General features: G+C 38.2%; 2 protein-coding genes across 2 annotated transcripts in view; one reads left to right on the plus strand and one right to left on the minus strand.

Annotated features, from left to right (window-relative positions):
- The window catches only part of LOC141391434 (serine protease snk), a 41,117-nt gene extending 37,543 nt beyond the window's left edge, over positions 1 to 3,574 (minus strand). The window contains exon 1 of the mRNA XM_073964325.1: positions 3,502 to 3,574. Coding sequence (XP_073820426.1) covers positions 3,502 to 3,510 — 9 coding nt within the window. The 5' untranslated portion in view covers positions 3,511 to 3,574. The remainder of the gene's footprint in view (positions 1 to 3,501) is intronic.
- A 201-nt stretch (positions 3,575 to 3,775) lies between these two features.
- On the plus strand, positions 3,776 to 17,931 carry LOC141391432 (uncharacterized). Its single transcript, XM_073964324.1, has 6 exons — positions 3,776 to 4,105; positions 16,106 to 16,236; positions 16,441 to 16,564; positions 16,626 to 17,117; positions 17,198 to 17,544; positions 17,725 to 17,931. Exons 1-6 carry the CDS (start codon positions 3,950 to 3,952, stop codon positions 17,813 to 17,815), a joined length of 1,341 nt encoding a protein of 446 aa, XP_073820425.1. The 5' UTR covers positions 3,776 to 3,949; the 3' UTR covers positions 17,816 to 17,931.
- The last annotated feature ends 65 nt before the right edge of the window (positions 17,932 to 17,996 follow it).

Genomic DNA, 17,996 nt, shown 5'->3' on the forward strand with positions numbered 1-17,996 from the left:
GACTGGCCTCCACACATTATAATTGATTATCCAACGTTTCAAACTTGCTTAATGTCCTCAGACAGCGTGGATTGCTTGACAGTATCAAAGGCTTTTAATAAGTCGGGCACCACCAACACAGTTCTATCGCACAGCTTGCTCTGGTTGAGTCCTCCACTAATATGTGTGGAGATGGCTTGCAGCACTTTTGTCGTGCTGTGCTGCTTGCTGAAACCATGCAACTGGATTGCTATTTCTGACGCTGGTAAGGAGTATAGCTTCAAAAGTCATTGCTAGGGCAATAAAATCGAAAACGTCTGCACGATTCACCTATGCTGGTATCCTTGTCTGGCTTCAGTTGCGGGACCAACCTGTCCATTTTCCAGACTTCGGGAACGATGTATGTGGCTAGCGACAGCGACTTCCGCTTCATCCAGCTGTTTCAGCATTACCATGGAGATTCCATCAGGGCCCAATGCTTTGTATGATTAAGCGTTCATGATGACATTTGCAACATCATCCATTGTAAATTGTGGTGGTTCCTCCTCTGCAGGAATAGATGTAATGCGACGCAGTACTATTCCCTTCGCCCTGTCACCCCTATGTGCTCTATCAACTGTCGATTAAAATAACATGCACACCTCTTCGATTCAGTCAGCGTAACATCGGCAAACGTTACTGAGGTCCTATCTTCTTTCTTTGCAGGGTTCGAGAGTGACTTAACAATTGCCCACAATTATTAAATTCCGGTTCTAATGTTGAAACTCCTCCAATGATCTAGCCACTTGTTCCGCTTATGCTCACCGACCAACCTCTTAACTTCTCTGACTCGGGTCACTGGCGTTGGGACGACGAAGCTCATCACGCTCATATGCTACTCCGGTCTCCTCTGCTGTAGTCCCTCTCTGGGTATTCGACCAGCATTGAAGATGTCTCGCCACGTTTTTTCTGGTAACCGAACGTCAGAAGTTTTGGGCATATGTATCTCTGAGGCGGTGATTAGTGAACTCTCTGAAAATAGACCAATTATCTTCCACATGATTGATGAAAGTGCGGCGTTCAGAGGTGATGAAACCAGGCTGTCTGCTAATGAAGAGAATTATCGGGAGATGGGTTGAAACAAGAGAAACGGCGGGTTACCTGGCGACGACATTCGTCAGACCAGCTGACACGATGGTTATATCTGAGGAACTGTGACACTCTCCGCTAAATCCCATCCGAGAAAAATCGTAGAACTGTCAGTCTGCTCACCCAGCACTCTCTTATCATTCCTGAGGACTGAATGCCACAACTCGTGATGAGCAGTAAATTTCCCCAAAACCAGAGTGGAGTATAGCTGTACATGTAGTACACCTATTTATCGGCGGGATGCATACATTAAGCAACTCCACTCTCTTCCGACTCATGAATTCCACTATTTCCTCGATCTTACCTCGAAGTCTATTGCTTTTAAATTGGAAAAAGAATGCATTACCAGGGATTGGAACAACAATGGCTGGTATTAAGTGATGCATATGTGGCTACTTTGGGGGAACTGCGGCAGCCGCTGGTCGAAACGCTAATGTAATGTGGTTCCGGGTAAATTCGGTATCGAAGAACCCGCCGCCGTGGGATTGATTAAAATTAGTTGGTTGATGTGGTGACCGTTTTGATGGTGACGGCAACACTGACACTTCAATCGGCGTGGTTTTTTATTAAAACTAATGTTCTACGCACCTCACTATTTTCCGGTCGGCCATCCGTAATTTATTTGCGACGGTCCTTGATCTGCCTACTGTATTGTCGAAGGATGTAAACGAGGGGTTGACTGAAGCCCACATATTTCTACAGTTGATGAGCGGTTATTCTCGAGGATGCTAGGTAGGGTGGAAATCAAATGGTCATGGTCAAATAGCACTCGACTAATTGCTCAAGGCTTTCTTTCTACTATGTCGCCTTAATCTATGAATTTGAGATTCCAGCGGCGCACAACATTCATAATTTTGGAATCGTATGCACATCGTCGGGAAGTAAGCTAAACATTCTTTTGTGACCATAGCTTTCTTCTCGCCTCTCACCTCGTTTTCTAACACCCGAGGAAAATATTCGGTAGAGCTCCTCTACAGCTTCTTCCTCAAATACTCAACTGTTAATCCATTCGTTGTTGTTGTATATTTTATTCAGTTATCTTGTTCTGGATTGATTGTATCCAGATTCAAAAATTCTGCATCCTGGACTGGTTGTGTCCATAAAGAATCAGGAGCCGGTAAGTGCGGTTAACAGCTAAACAAATGTAGAGTGTCGTGCGATTCCAATCCACATAAAGGGGTATCGTACCAACAATTCAGGCACAATATGAATTGAGGCGGCTGCTTCGTCCGGATCTTAACTCGTGTTTGCCTGGGGATGGTCTCCAAGTACGGCATTGACCCTGTATTTATCCGTAATACCTGCCTGATATGCTCGTTGGTCTAGAGATTCTCGTAGGAATGCTCACGGCGGTAACACTCAAGCAGTTACTGCATCGACAACATCTTTAAAAACTTAAAAAAACTTTGTCTCCTCATGAAGATGATCCACTGGTGTCATGAGGAGGCACCCAGTTGTAGTCCTCAGAACGGCATTCTGAAAGGTTTGTGTATTCTTCCAGTGCGTAACACTAATATTTGCATAAAACAGTGGTGCCGCATAGCTTTTTAAAACGTGAACAAGGTTTCTTTATCACCACCGCAAGCGCTGTCAGTCAGCGACTTGAGAACTTTGCTCCAACTTCTGATATTTTCGCAAACAGATGTGGCTTGTTCTGACGACTTATTTGGGGTAGTTAACGCTCGGAATCAGGACACTGTCGACCAATAAGTTCAGGGGGGTCCTAATTTGAGCCGTGCATGTGGTGAACACTGTGCTAGTGCAATTAGCGGCGTATATTTTCTTATTCCTCAAATGGAAGCACCGTTGGTATTGCTGCCGCATGACATTGCAGTACAAGCTGCTCCCTATTCAACAAATAAATCTAACCTAATCACTCTGGTTTTAATTTCTTATCCCATTTTTGACTCGATCCGTAGTCGTTGGCAGTGGTCTCGGGTTTTCAGCAGTGCGACTTCGAATTGGACCCCTGCTCGGGCGCCATTTGTAACGTGGTTCTGTCATCGGCTGGGATATGTTCTCGATAAGGAACACATTGAAAGATGTTTCATAACCTATTCCGCAGTGGTGACAGGGGTCATCTTTCAGCACAGAGCATATGTTGTTGGAATTCGTTATTTCAGCATAATTAAATAATTTGTTTGAATCATTTGCAAACTTGTCTCTAAAATGCCTAATAGCACTGAGACCGAATCACGAGAAATAAGGTTTTTTATATTAATAAAGGAACGAAAAAGATTACTTAATAAAACTAAACACAAGTAGGTATAAACACAAATTTGTTTAGCATACAAAATAGTCGACTTCTCCCTTTGTTCAACTTTTATTTCTATTTCACATTTTTATTTTGCAGTTCAAGTTCAAGGTTTATTTTTCGAAACTACTATTAAATACCTTTTTCATCGAAACCAATCGCTGCACTTCGTATTTCAATAAAAATGTCTGATTTGCATTCGCCACTCTTCCGTTTCACAGGCTTCTTCTCAACGTCACAAAACAGACAACCAAAATCACAACTCTGCCCCTTCCTATTGTAGGGCGGTATAGCAAAGACAAAAGACTAAATAGCTAACATACCACCATCCATCCGTCTATGCGGACACACCACATACAACAATTTTCAACGAACACCTCTAAGCCAAGCATGGCGACAAACTAATGTTTAGTTCAATTTAACAAATAAGAGAGATAGTAGCGCACGAAATAATTGTGGCGCACGCGTTTGACTTATGTTGAGCGGCGGAAATAAGTCAACAGTTTTCTTTAAAAAACAATCATCATAATTTCAATTCCAAAAAAAAAAAAGTGTTGAAAAAATTAAAAATTTAAATAAACTCAGAAAATGGTGGTCCCCAGTAAAATATTTAATTCGCCTTTGTGCACCAACCATTGCTCCCAAATCATTCTACATCCCGGCATTGGATGTTTTCGTTATTTTTTAAATAATTTGTATAAAAATAGTTTGGGTGGTTTTAAATATTTTTCACCGTTACTAATTGTGAGTGAAATTGTTAAATTATTTAATACTAAGAAAAGTAGAAATTAAAAAATGAAAATTAAAAATAAGCAAACAAAATACAAGAAATAAAAACACAGTGCCGTGTTCGTCGAAAACTTCTCTCTTTAGCGGTCAAAATTTTTATATGATCGACAATTTTTGTATTAAAACCACTCCCATAGTATATTCTATGTACTTTATATGCTAATGCAATCGGACTTTAATCACCCTGGAATCTATTAGCAGGGAACCTCAATTACGCCGAAACTGAAAAACTGTTTTTTGTTTATTTTCATCAAGCTTTGTGTCAAATTTACACTGACACTTAAAAGCATGTTTTGGAAAAATGTGTGTTTAATTTACTACTCTATTATCTGGCATTAATTACGAAAAAAACAGATTACAATTTTTTTGTTTTTGTGTTGTTATTTATAAATGTGTACAGCAACATGTGTGGCAAAAGCAGAATAACCCATTACAACGTAATGTAAAGAGAACACCTATTACATTACGGGTTGAAAAACATAACGTGTATTTTTTCTATATTTGAACTCAAAATAGGTTATTTCAATATTTATTACAAAGTAGCACGGAGTGTACATATTTGACTATTAAACCGAGTGTTACGAGTTCTTGTCTCAAATGATGTATGTCAGCCTTTAACAACCTTTAATGTTATAGACAGTGGTACAGTGTGTTGTAGTCTTTCAAAGTAGAAATCAGATGAACGTACGTTTAAACCAAGGCTGCTCAAAGGGCGCACTTCTCCTGTCGGTGTGTGTCAATTTGCTCACTCACACAATTGAAAAAGAGAGCTTTTGTTTCTGAAATGAAAATTTTCAATACACACATTTCATTCCATTCCATTACCCAAGACAACCCAACAAACCAAAACTACTCGAACAAAACATCATATATGAATTATAAATTCTTGTGTAGCCACTGGAGAATAAACGAAACTTAATTCTCTTAAAAATAATGAATGTGTATGCAAATTATTAGCTTATCCGTGTAATTGTAGAATGTATTTATACGAATTGTTTTTCGTAAATTTTATAAAATCAGACTGAATGGTATGTTGGGAAACTATCAAAATGTTTGTGTTTCAAAACCAGGCCTGCTCAGACACATACAAACACATTTTGTAATTGTGTTGGTTTTGAAATACACAAATTTCAATTTTCCTTTGTCTCTCTGTATACTGTGAGAAATATCGTAACAGTTTTTTTTTTATTTTATATTTCAAAATATAGAGTAGAATAATTATTTTATTTTGACCAAATGTGACTGTTGATGTTATAATTTGTTGCAAATCAAGTTCGTGACAAACCAAAGTGCGTTGACAAACCAAACACTCTAATTTGCCGTAAAAATTTTAGGCAAATAAAAATTCGTATTCAGTATCTTCATTCATTTTTTCAGTGTACGCATATAAATTCATAGACAAATTCGAAAACAGAACCTTCCTCATTGAATGTTCAATAGAGACTGATTTTTAATTTTGAAAATATTCAAAACAAAAACAAAAGCTCTCTTTTTAAATTGTGTGTGTGAGAAAATTGACACACACCGACAGCTCAGGTGCGCACCTTGAGCAGGCCTGTTCAAAACCAACACAATAACAAAATGTGTTTGTATGTGTGAGAGCAGGCCTAGTTTAAACCCATCAGCGGGTCTATCAAAGCACCGTTTTCATTCAGAAAGGGTCTATCGCCTTCTTTCAAAAAGGATCTATCAAAGCACCCTTTCTTTCAGAAAGGGCCTATCGCCTTCTTTCAGAAAGGATCTATCAAAGCACCCTTTCTTTCAGAAAGGGTCTATGGAAGGACCCTTTCATTCAGAAGGGGTCTATCGAAGGACCCTTTCTTTCAGAGAGAGTCTATCGAAGCACCCTTTCTTTCAGATATCGATGCACCTTTTCCTTCAGAACGGGTCTATCGAAACACCCTATCTTTCACAAAGGGTCTATCAAAGCATCCTTTCTTTCAGAAATGGTCTATGGAAGGACCCTTTCATTCAGAAGGGGTCTATCGAAGGACCCTTTCTTTCAGAGAGAGTCTATCGAAGCACCTTTTCTTTCAGAACGGGTCTTTCGAAGCAGCAGAAGCAGTGAAGAATCCTTTCTTTCAGAAAGGGTCTATCGAAGCACCCTTTCGTTCAAAAAGGGTCTATCGAAGGACACTTTCTTTCAGAAAGGGTCTATCGAAGGAACCTTTCTTTCAAAAAGTTTATTTCGAAGCACCCTTTCTTTCAGAAAGTCTATTTCGAAGCACCCTTTCTTTCAGAAAGTCTATTTCGAAGCACCCTTTCTTTCAGAAGGGGTCTATCGAAGCACCCTTTTTTTCAGAGAGAGGCTATCAAAGCACCCTTTCTTTCAGAAACGGTCTATCAAGGCACCCTTTCTTTCACAAAGGGTCTATCGAAGCACCCTTTCTTTCACAAAGGGTCTATCAAAGCATCCTTTCTTTCAGAAAGGGTCTATGGAAGGACCCTTTCATTCAGAAGGGGTCTATCGAAGGACCCTTTCTTTCAGAGAGAGTCTATCGAAGCACCCTTTCTTTCACATAGGGTCTATCGATGCACCTTTTCCTTCAGAACGGGTCTATCGAAACACCCTATCTTTCACAAAGGGTTTATCAAAGCATCCTTTCTTTCAGAAATGGTCTATGGAAGGACCCTTTCATTCAGAAGTGGTCTATCGAAGGACCCTTTCTTTCAGATATGGTCTATCGAAGCACCTTTTCCTTCAGAACGGGTCTTTCGAAGCAGCAAAAGCAACGAAGAATCCTTTCTTTCAGAAAGGGTCTATCGAAGCACCCTTTCGTTCAAAAAGGGTCTATCGAAGGACACTTTCTTTCAGAAAGGGTCTATCGAAGGAACCTTTCTTTCAAAAAGTTTATTTCGAAGCACCCTTTCTTTAAGAAAGTATATTTCGAAGCACCCTTTCTTTCAGAAAGTATATTTCGAAGCACCCTTTCTTTCAGAAAGTATATTTCGAAGCACCCTTTCTTTCAGAAAGTATATTTCGAAGCACCCTTTCTTTCAGAAAGTATATTTCGAAGCACCCTTTCTTTCAGAAAGTATATTTCGAAGCACCCTTTCTTTCAGAAAGTATATTTCGAAGCACCCTTTCTTTCAGAAAGTATATTTCGAAGCACCCTTTCTTTCAGAAAGTATATTTCGAAGCACCCTTTCTTTCAGAAAGTATATTTCGAAGCACCCTTTCTTTCAGAAAGTATATTTCGAAGCACCCTTTCTTTCAGAAAGTATATTTCGAAGCACCCTTTCTTTCAGAAAGTATATTTCGAAGCACCCTTTCTTTCAGAAAGTATATTTCGAAGCACCCTTTCTTTCAGAAAGTATATTTCGAAGCACCCTTTCTTTCAGAAAGTATATTTCGAAGCACCCTTTCTTTCAGAAAGTATATTTCGAAGCACCCTTTCTTTTAGAAGGGATCTATCGAATCACCCTTTCTTTCAGAAGGGTTCTATCGAAGCACCCTTTCTTTCAGAAGGGGTCTATCGAAGCACCCTTTCTTTCAGAAGGGGTCTATCGAAGCACCCTTTCTTTCAGAAGGGGTCTATCGAAGCACTCTTTCTTTCAAAAGGGGTCTATCGAAGCACCCTTTCTTTCAGAAGGGGTCTATCGAAGCAGCCTTTCTTTCAGAAGGGGTCTTTCGAAGCAGCCTTTATTTCAGAAGGGGTCTTTCGAAGCAGCCTTTATTTCAGAAGGGGTCTATCGAATCACCCTTTCTTTCAGAAGGGGTCTATCGAAGCACCCTTTCTTTCAGAAGGGGTCTATCGAAGCAACCTTTCTTTCAGAAGGAATCTATCGAAGCAACCTTTCTTTCAGAAGGAATCTATCGAAGCACCCTTTCTTTCAGAAGGGGTCTATGGAAGCACCCTTTCTTTCAGAAGGGGTCTATGGAAGCACCCTTTCTTTCAGAAGGGGTCTATCGAAGCACCCTTTCTTTCAGAAGGGGTCTATCGAAGCACCCTTTCTTTTAGAATGGGTGTATTGAAGCACCCTTTCTTTCAGAATGGGTGTACTGAAGCACCCTTTCTTTCAGAAGGGGTCTATCGAAGCAACCTTTCTTTCAGAAGGAATCTATCGAAACACCCTTTCTTTCAAAAGGGGTCTATCGAAGCACCCTTTCTTTCAGAAGGGGTCTATCGAAGCACCCTTTCTTTCAGAAGGGGTATATTGAAGCACCCTTTCTTTCAGAAAGAGTCTATCGAAGCACCCTTTCTGTGGTTGTATCTCCTCGGCTGGGAGAGCTGTTCTTATACAGCGTAGCACACTCCTCATCGCCCTATCACCCTAGGAGGGCACTTTAAACTGCCTGTTAAAAAAACACGCGCACGTTTTTGCGTCAGTTACTCTGACGCCAATGATTTAACCGTTGCATTGTTTCAGGTGGTCTCGCCACTTTTTCTGCTTTTGTTCGTCCGCTAGCCTGTTGACTTCAAGAGTAAGTTCTCTAACTCTAACAGCTTTTGTACGATGAAGCTCATCACTCTCATTGGCTAGTCTCTTCGTCTCAGCTGCGAAATTTGGTCGATCAACAGGTACATAAGTAGCGAGCGGCTGCTGTAATGATGATGACCAGAAAGTTATCTCAGCTATCCTAGGATCGGAGGGAATGCGCAACTCTCAGGAGCGGTGATTGGCAAATTCTCTGAACCAATCCAATCTGCTTTCCCATGGTTCAGAAAAGTTCTGCGTTCAGAGAGCCAAGGCAAATGACGGGTTGCCAGGATATGTAATTTATCAGACCTGGGGCATGGTGATATCTGGCGAGTTGTGACAATCTCCTCTTATCTTCGTATGAGTCTTAGGCTTCTTGTTGTATGATCTGTGACAGCCAGGTGCCCTTATGAATGTCACGGTGCTCTCGAAACAATTTCAAATGGAAGGTGCTTACACCTCGGAAGTTTTTACGGATTCTGAAATTATAATGTTCATAGATGAGAAAAATCAAAAAACAAAAAAAAATCGCCGGAGCGCTTTTTAAATAAATCGCGATTTAAGTTGAAATTTTTAGGGGTTGTTTAGGTTTTCACGATTTTGCTTAGAAACCTATCAAAATGAGACTGCAGAAAATGTTGCAGCTATGAAAATTCTCTACAAGATTGACCTTTATGGTATTCTCGTCGGTTTTACCGTTTTTGAGATATAGAAGTTGAAATTGGGACAAGTCAAATTCAATTTAATTCTGTATCGCCCCCTTATAAAACAATGTCAGGACTGCAAATTCCCAACTTAAACTTATATATCAAAAACAATGTTACAACTTAGGACAAGTTACTTAAGCCAGTCTTGTAGAGAATTTTCACAGTTTTAAGATTTTCTCAGGTCCCATATCGATAAGACTTACCGCATTCCAGCAAAATCGCGAAACTCTAACGAAAAAACCTAAAAATTTAAACTGATCTTCTTTATATCAAAAATGGTACAGGCTGGGAACAAATGATAAACGTCAATCCTCTAGAGAATTTTCACAGCTACAACATTTTCTTTAGCTCCATTTCGATTGGACTTGCGGTTTCCAAGCAAAACCGTGAAAGCCTAAAAAACACCCAAAAATGTGAATTTTGACCGCGATTTATGTAAAAATCCCTACATGGATTTTTTCTTGTTTTTGGATTTTTCTCATCTATGAACACTGCTGTTTCAGAATTCACAAAAACTTTTCCTGTGTAAGCGGCTTTCATCAAAAGTTAGTTAAGCCGCACCCTTCATGGCATTGTTTTATAAGGGGGCGATACAGTCAGTGCATTGTCTCAATTTGAACTTCTATATCTCAAAAATGGTAAAAACTACGAAAGTACCATAAAGGTCGGTCTTGTTGTGTTGTTGCGACGCGTTCCCCAATCCATTGTATTTCCTTTATGACAGTAATATCGACGTTGTACCTTGCAAGTACATCTGTCAGTGCATAAACTGCATCTTCTCCACAAAGGTCCGAACATGGTTTGGATTTCCTTGTTTTTTCGCAATTCGATTTTTTTGGGGTAATTACTAACCCGGCGCCCAATCCATGTTTTGGCGCTCTTATGGGTGAACGCGTAGCACATATTAGCACGCTATCTTTGACAGATGTTACAGACAGTTGTAAAACTTCACTATACGCAGAAAAACATATTTTTTTAACTGGTGGTGGGCAAAATTTTGTTTTAGCTGGCACTAAATAATTTTTGTGGCGCACATATTATTTTAAAGGCGATAATGTATATTGCCAATTTTGGTTCTGTTCACCATATAAAACAACAAATTACAAAATCTTGATGTATGTTTATATTTTCATAATTATCTGATAGTCAATCCAACCACAATCTGTACCATATATCTATAATATATATTTTTCTTTCAAAATATGGTGGCATGAATCATATTTTTTCTCTGCGTGTTCAAATTATCTGAAATGGAGGAAGTCTTTCATTCACCGGGGTGGAACTGGGGACCAGATGTTTTAACCTCCGACTAACTACAAATCCGCAACCAAACTTATGTTTTATGTCATGGTAACTACAATACAGTGCACCTCCTTTAGGTGTTGTTGTGACACCTTTCTCAATCCTCCGTATTTCCAGTATGGCAGTAATATCGACCTTGTACTTTGCAAGTATATCTGTCAGTGCGTGTGAATATTCCAGGTACAGATTTCCATGGTCCTTAAGACGTTCGTGGGGGTCATCGACTTTAGAGGGTTTTTTGCAATATGATGTTTTTTAAGGGTTCGACTCCCACTGTTTTTGCCGTTGTTAAGAGTAAGCACGCTTGAACAAAGTTGATGTCTTTGTTGGTAGCTTTTGTTGGAGACAGAGAAGAGCCAAATGGTTTCCTCAAACAGACAATTTCTAGAGCGGAGTGGACTGTATATATTCATGAATTATTCCTCATAGCCAATGAGGAATAATTTGCGGTGAAATGAGAAGAGAAATAAAACAATTGGAATTAGTATTTTCATAAAACGTTATAAAACGTATTTCAATTTATTCAATAGTTTTTAGTATTAGAGACGAGTAGAGGTGTTGCTTACCAGCTGGTGTGCGTTTGAGAAGTGAAGTATTTAAAAGAGAAAGAGTACTGGTTAAGCCTACATTTTAGATCATTGGTGATCACTTCCTTACGGTAGCGTAAAAACAAACCACACGTATTCTCTCTTTGTTTCTCATTTGCCATTGCTTAATAATGGGGAGAGTGTCTTACCACTACTAATACACGAACTATTCTGAGCACCCCTGTTTTAGATGTTACTTTCGTCAAGAGAACAATTCATTTAGACGAAAGTAACCAAGAGACGAGATAATTGACAATTAGAACTTAAATCATATTTACATTAGCTATTTCATAAAATACGTTACAAAAGATTACTTATAATTTTAAGACAATGTAAAGTTGTTTAAACTAAGTTTGAACAACGCTATCTTTGATAAATGGTCGCTTAAGACACGAGGGTGGATTTCGGGTGGACGGAACTCCGAACTTCTTCCTCTGAACCTCCAACCACCCTCCTCCAAACTTCGGAACAACCTCCTCCGGAGACCACCCTCCTCCGAACATCGCACCCTCCTCTGGACCTCCGACCACCCACCTCCCAACTTCGGAACAACCTCCTCTGGACCTCCGACAACCCTCCTCCGAACTTCGGAACAACCTCCTTAGACCTCCGACCACCCTCTCCGAACTTCGGAACAACCTCCGACCATCCTCTTGCAAACTTCTTATTTGGGTATTATTTGGCCGGATCTACATCCTCATATAAAAATATTCAAAAAAAATATTGCAATTTACCCCACAACATTGTGCAATTGAGTGAGATGTCTGCGTGGGCGACACCTACAAAAAACAAGTTGAAAATATCAGTCGGCTTTGTCGACAGAGATATACCCTCAGCCTATGTGAATTTGATCTTTCATCTACGGACAGATCTAAAGTATTTAGGGTCTTTTCAGAATTTTTTGGCACTTTTTGGACCTTACCGACAAAAATGTAGATTAGTATTAAAGTTAAAAAGTTTTGCGGAAGAGGGAATGGACCGACGTAGTGCAGTACGGAAGTGGATCTTATTTTGAGAGCCATATCTTTTCGATAGATATCGCGCCCACTAGTCATTTCAGTGGGTCATCGTATAACTTTTCGACCAGTATACCGGGAAACATGGACTTGTCCACGGAAAACATAATATCTCTGTAAACAGGACTACAAAGAACATCTTCGGTATAAATTTCCAAGTTGCTTCACCAGAAATCAAAGTTAGTCAAAAGCAGGTCTTAAAGTGAACTTATCCGAAATTTTGTGTGGGAGGTACCAGTAGGAATGGACACATATAGTCCATATTCAAACCTGATCTTTATCTAGTAGATATATTAGGATGCGTAAAGTGTGGACCAAATCGGTCCTTCCCTTCAAGAGTTATCCTGCTCACAATTTTTCCGCACATTTTTGAACGTTTGTGGGGGAGGTACCTGAAGGAGTGAACCGATATGGCTTATCTTCGAACTTAAACTAAGTTTGGACAAAATATTATGAAAGACAAATTTTGGATCGAATCGACAGATCCGTTCGAGAGTTATCTTGCGCTCCAAGCACTACACACGGTGTCATAGGGGTTTTTGAATTTTCAGGCTATTTTCTCAGGAAGTATGGTTTTGCCCCTGATGATAATTGTACCGCCGTATGGGGGCCGTGATTACAAGTTGTTACAACAAAATTCAAAACGATTCGAGAGCAGGTCCTAAACTGAACTTTTCCGAAAGTATGGACCAAATCAGTTACTCCCTTCAAGAGTTATCGTGCGTACAAATTTTGATTGGAAACCGCAAGTCCTTTCGAAATGGAACTGAACAATATGTTGTAGCTGTGAAAATTCTTTACAAGATTGGCTTTCGTAATTTTTTCCTAGGTTGTACCATTTTTGAGATATATAAGTTTAAGAGGGGAAATTGCAGTCTATATATATACATATCTCAATAACGGTAAAAACTATGGCGATCGCATTAAAGCCAATCTTGTAGATAATTTTCATAGCTACAACATTTTTTAGTCCCATTTCGATAGAACTTGCGGTTTCCAAGCAAAATCGTGAATACCTAAAACCCCTTAAAAATGTAAATTTGAATCGCGATTTATTTTAAAAAGCGCTCCGGCGAATTTTTTTCATTTTTCTCATCTATGAACATTGTAGTTTCAGAATCCGCAAAAACTTTCCAGGTGTAAGCACATTCAATTTAAATCTCAAGAGCATTGTAATGAAAAAAAATGATTATATCATGGCACAATTACCAGGTAGTGGCATCACACCAGCTGTTCGAATATGAAGTGGCAAAGCCCTTTATAAAAAAAATATTTTTGTTGTTATTTCCCCAACAACATAAAGAAAATTTTTACATAATATATTCAAAATTTTCGCAGTCGGACTTTTATCAACCAGTTGATAAAATGGTTGATAATAAATCGATTATTTTTCAACTGACTATAAACTGGTTGAAAACTCAACCACTTTGAACAGAGAAAAATTTCGACAATTGTCCTTTTCTGCACTACTTTTCAACTAACTTTAAATTGGTTGAAAAGTCATCTAGAGATCAACCACTTTGAAAACAAGGACATGAAACTTCTGCAAAGTATTTGTGCATGCCGAAAATAAATAGTCCGCTCAAAATAGATATGCGTATAAGGGGGAAATAGCAAAAATTCCCACAAAGCTGAATTTTGGTGGAGAGCTAGGGTTGGCCATTAGAAGCAACGTCCTAAAAGTCCCCATCGATCCCATGTGTGCAAAACAAGTTATTCGGGGTCAAAGGTCATTTTTGGAGGCATTATTCAGTTTTTTTTTTTTATTTGCTCAAAAACGGTAATACTTATCAAAAGCCCGCTAAAGTAAAAGTTGTAGATTCAATAATTGTCTACAAGATTGTTCTTTATGATTCTTAAAAAAGACTTACCATTTTCGAGATATCTCGATCTAAAGGTCAAACAAAAAATTAGCCGCGTAAGTACATTATGAGGCGAACCGGTTAAAGCAACGACACTATGTGTTAGATACTTCCGTAAGCTTTCAAACGATATCCACTTTGCAGTAATCGGTTCAGTATAACCGGGTCTAACCCGGTTTTTAAATTTGGCCTTTCGGGTCTAGTAACCGGCGAACCGGATCCGCAACCGTTGAAAATTATACATTTCCGCAACAAACCCTACCTTCGGACAAAACTTGAAAAAAATCGGAGAGTTTTCGTTGGGGTCGTTCCCGTTGGGCTTTCGATTATACATGTGGGTTAAATGGGCTATTTTTGCATAAAATGACTCTAACATTTAATAACTCTACTAAACACACTCCGATTTTGTTGGAATTTTTTTAGAAGATAGCTATAATTTCGCTCTTCAAGAAAATATATATATTTTTTGGGGGCAGACCCGATTACTTCGCTTATTTTAGCCGGTTCGTCTGAATATGTGCATATTTCCCTTATAAGTGCATAAAAATCATGTGTTTTTTAGAACAGCTATATCTCAAGAATGGTTCCTTATAAGAAAAAAATTATAAGGGTCAAACTTGTAGATAATTTTTCTGTCTACAATATTTACTTTAGTCACTTTTTGATTAGATCAACCGTTTTCAAAAAATAAATCCGAAAACCTAAAAACCCTTAAATTTTGACCTTTGACCTTTGACCCCGAATAATTTTTTTTGCACACATGGGATCGATGGGGACTTTTAGGACGTTGCTTCTAATGGCAAACCCTAGCTCTCCACCAAAATTCAGCTTTGTGGGAATTTTTGCTATTTCAATGTCTATTTTGACCGGACTAAAAAGGCGAAAATGTTTAAATAATTCACATCTACATTTTCTTAATAACATTCATATAAATGCAGCATCCAATGGAAAAAGCCAGTGTTGATGGACTGAAAATATTCGTATATATTATTCATATTGTTCTGGTATAAAAAAGGAAGACGAAGGAAATATACAAATTTGCCCTCTTCTTCTCTCTAATAAAACGTAAGAGAGATAGAGAGAGAGAGAATATGAAAAGGTGTGTGTGTTTTATACACAAAAATAAAAATTGGTTTTTTCACATTATCATTTAAACTGACTACAAATAGGCTAAAAAAAGTTAGTTTATAATCAGTTGAAAAGTCATCTAGCGATGGATAATACTGACTACTTAGGCGCTTATCGCCTTGTAAAAGTAGTCAGTTGGCATTAGAGTTGTGCCAAAGGAACTATTTGGAACGATCTAGTTCACTTCGCAGTTCCAATGGCCCACTTTTTTTCTTTGAACAAACTGTGTATACTTAACACCACACGTTATATTTCATGATGTTACTCATACGCTTTGGAACTAGTACAAGGAACTAGGAACTATATTACCCAACTCTAGTTGGCATAAGGGAAAATAATCGATGAAAAGTCTGTTTTGTTTACAAAAAAGCGGAATTTTGTGCAACCACTATTTTTGGTCCACGTCTTCCGTACCTCCCGATTTTCGGTATTTTGAAGGTTGTGGCTGTGGTTATACATTTTTCTATTTTATTGACTTGTCTGAAGAGAATTTTAAACAGAAAAATTGTACACACAAACAATTTTCTACCTATTATTGAAATATTTGTTGCATAAGAAAATATGTATATAAAATGCATAAATGTTGCATATTCACATATAATTTTTTGCATATGCAAAATTTATGCATTTTGCATATGTCATATTTTTCGATTGCAATTTAATCAGAAGCCAAAAATATGCCCAGTCCCAAAATTTGACATGAATCGGACCAAAAATAGGGGTTGCATAAAATTCCGCTGTCTAGTAATAAAGAATAGAATGTCCACCGCCAATATTTGGATGATTTAAAGCCTTTGAGGAAAGCCAGCTTATAACAGCTTCCTCATGTGGTGGTTTGGGAAATAACCAAAATTGAATTTCATTGCTACTTTAAACTCAAATTCCAACAAATTACATTGATTTTTTTTCTCTTTGTTTACCTCTGTTTCAGACACCTTTGGTTTTGAAATTCAAAACAATGGATAATGAATTATTCTTAAGCACATTAAAGTACTACCTAAAGACAGTGGGATGGACAGCAATGGCGGCGTCATCGTCATTTTATTGCATTTGTTTATTTAGGTAAGTTTAATAATATTTATATGACGCCAGTTTCAGGGAAGTTTTCCATGACTGAAATACCCAAAAATGTGCCTTCATTACGTTGTGGGGTATTTTTGCCACCGTTGAAAATGTGATGGTGTCTAACGTGGTCGGGTGCACATACCATTGCACCATGGTGATACCCAATGAAATTTATCATTTATTATGTTTTGTATTTTTCAGAAATCATTTGGGAAGTTTTCAAAAATACACCACACTCTTCATACCCACGGTGGTTGGTATGCAATTCGGTTGGTTGCTGCCGGATAAAACAATGAAACTTTTTTGTACAGCCACATCACAGGCGGTGAGTTAAGTAACACAGTTTCACCACAAATTCTAATATTCATCCTCTCCTACTTTCTTAGGTCCTTGAAGGACTATTGCAGCAATTCCCAAATGTACTAACCCGCTTCTTGTTACAATCCACGCCCTTACAAACGTTTCTCTTTATGATTAACAGTGCCATTATTTTACATTTTAAACGCTTAAAAGTCTACAAAGGATTTTGGTTTATGCAGCCATATGGAATTGAAAAACCTCTCTGTATGCCAGCAGCAGCTGCTGGTGCTAATGGTGGGGGCTTAGCAGATATTGTTGATATAAATGCCAATATTGTGGAACACAACTGGAAATCACGCCCTCAATGCTGTCATGGTCAAACAAAATGTTTGAAATTTATATTGGATGGTCTTAAAGTGGCTGCGTCGTGTGGTATACCCATGGATCTGTTAAATGCCTTACTGAAAGGTGGTGTTCCCAAGGGTTGTAAGGGTATTGTCAAAGTTTTAGTGGCAAAACTGAAACAATTTCGACCAAATATGGCCGGATTTTTCTTATTCTATGGTGGTATATATAGGGTAAGCATAACTATAACGTCTACACGGAAACGGTATAGTTTTCCAAGATTTTTTCAGCTGATATATTTTTTTATTTACAGATCTCATCGTGTTTGTTGTACAAATATTATGGTCATTTATCACGTGACCTCCAGCATATATTGGCTGCTTTTCTGGGAGGTGCATCCTATTTGTGGGTTGATAAAGCGTCATTTTTCACTCTTTCCACAGTTATTGCCATTCAGGCTTTGTGGCAAGAATTCTGCAATCGAATGACTGCGGCCAAGAAAACTTCTTCGAATTTAGTTTTGAAATTACTGAAAGATGTCTCATTTTCCCATGTCATTTTCACCCTGAACATGGGATATTTAATACATAATTTCATCATGAATTATGAGGTATTGAATAGTTTGACCAGAGGATTTTTAGATGGTCTCAGTTCAAATCAGTAAGTATCAGAAGGAATTTTTAAATTTATATTTAAGAAGCATCCAATAGAGGCATTAATCTTGCAATGATTACATTAGAGCTTTTTTCACAGTTTAGCTTTACAGCTTTAGCCTATTTTATGTGCATTTAGAAACAATCTGACTAATTTCTCGTTTCTTTCACTCCCTTTTCTTTCCAGAACAAGAATTATTCGTGATACAATAACAAAGAATAGCATGGAGGAACTTATGGCCATGGCGAATAGAAATACGGTGAAAACGTTTCTTTAGCTAGTAGTAAACTCTCGATCTTATAGTATTAAGACTTTTTATTATCTAAGAGTTTTGTACAGTAAATATACCTACATATAAGTAATAAAATAATAAAGTTTTTAAAAAATTAAAAATTCTTTAGAATTTTAATAAAAACGCAATCCTGTTAGCAGATTGGATTATATAAATAGTGGATCAT

The sequence above is a fragment of the Musca autumnalis genome, unplaced genomic scaffold, assembly GCF_047663935.1.
Source record: "Musca autumnalis isolate F117 unplaced genomic scaffold, ASM4766393v1 scaffold_1, whole genome shotgun sequence".
NCBI lineage: Eukaryota > Metazoa > Arthropoda > Insecta > Diptera > Muscidae > Musca > Musca autumnalis.

Coding starts and splice junctions, on each gene's coding strand:
- LOC141391432 (XM_073964324.1), top strand. CDS start 3,950: ATGGTGGTCCCCAGTAAAATATTTAATTCGCCTTTGTGCACCAACCAT. Junction 16,565..16,625: donor GTACAGCCACATCACAGGCG/GTGAGTTAAGTA, acceptor CTACTTTCTTAG/GTCCTTGAAGGACTATTGCA. Junction 17,118..17,197: donor TCTATGGTGGTATATATAGG/GTAAGCATAACT, acceptor TTTTATTTACAG/ATCTCATCGTGTTTGTTGTA.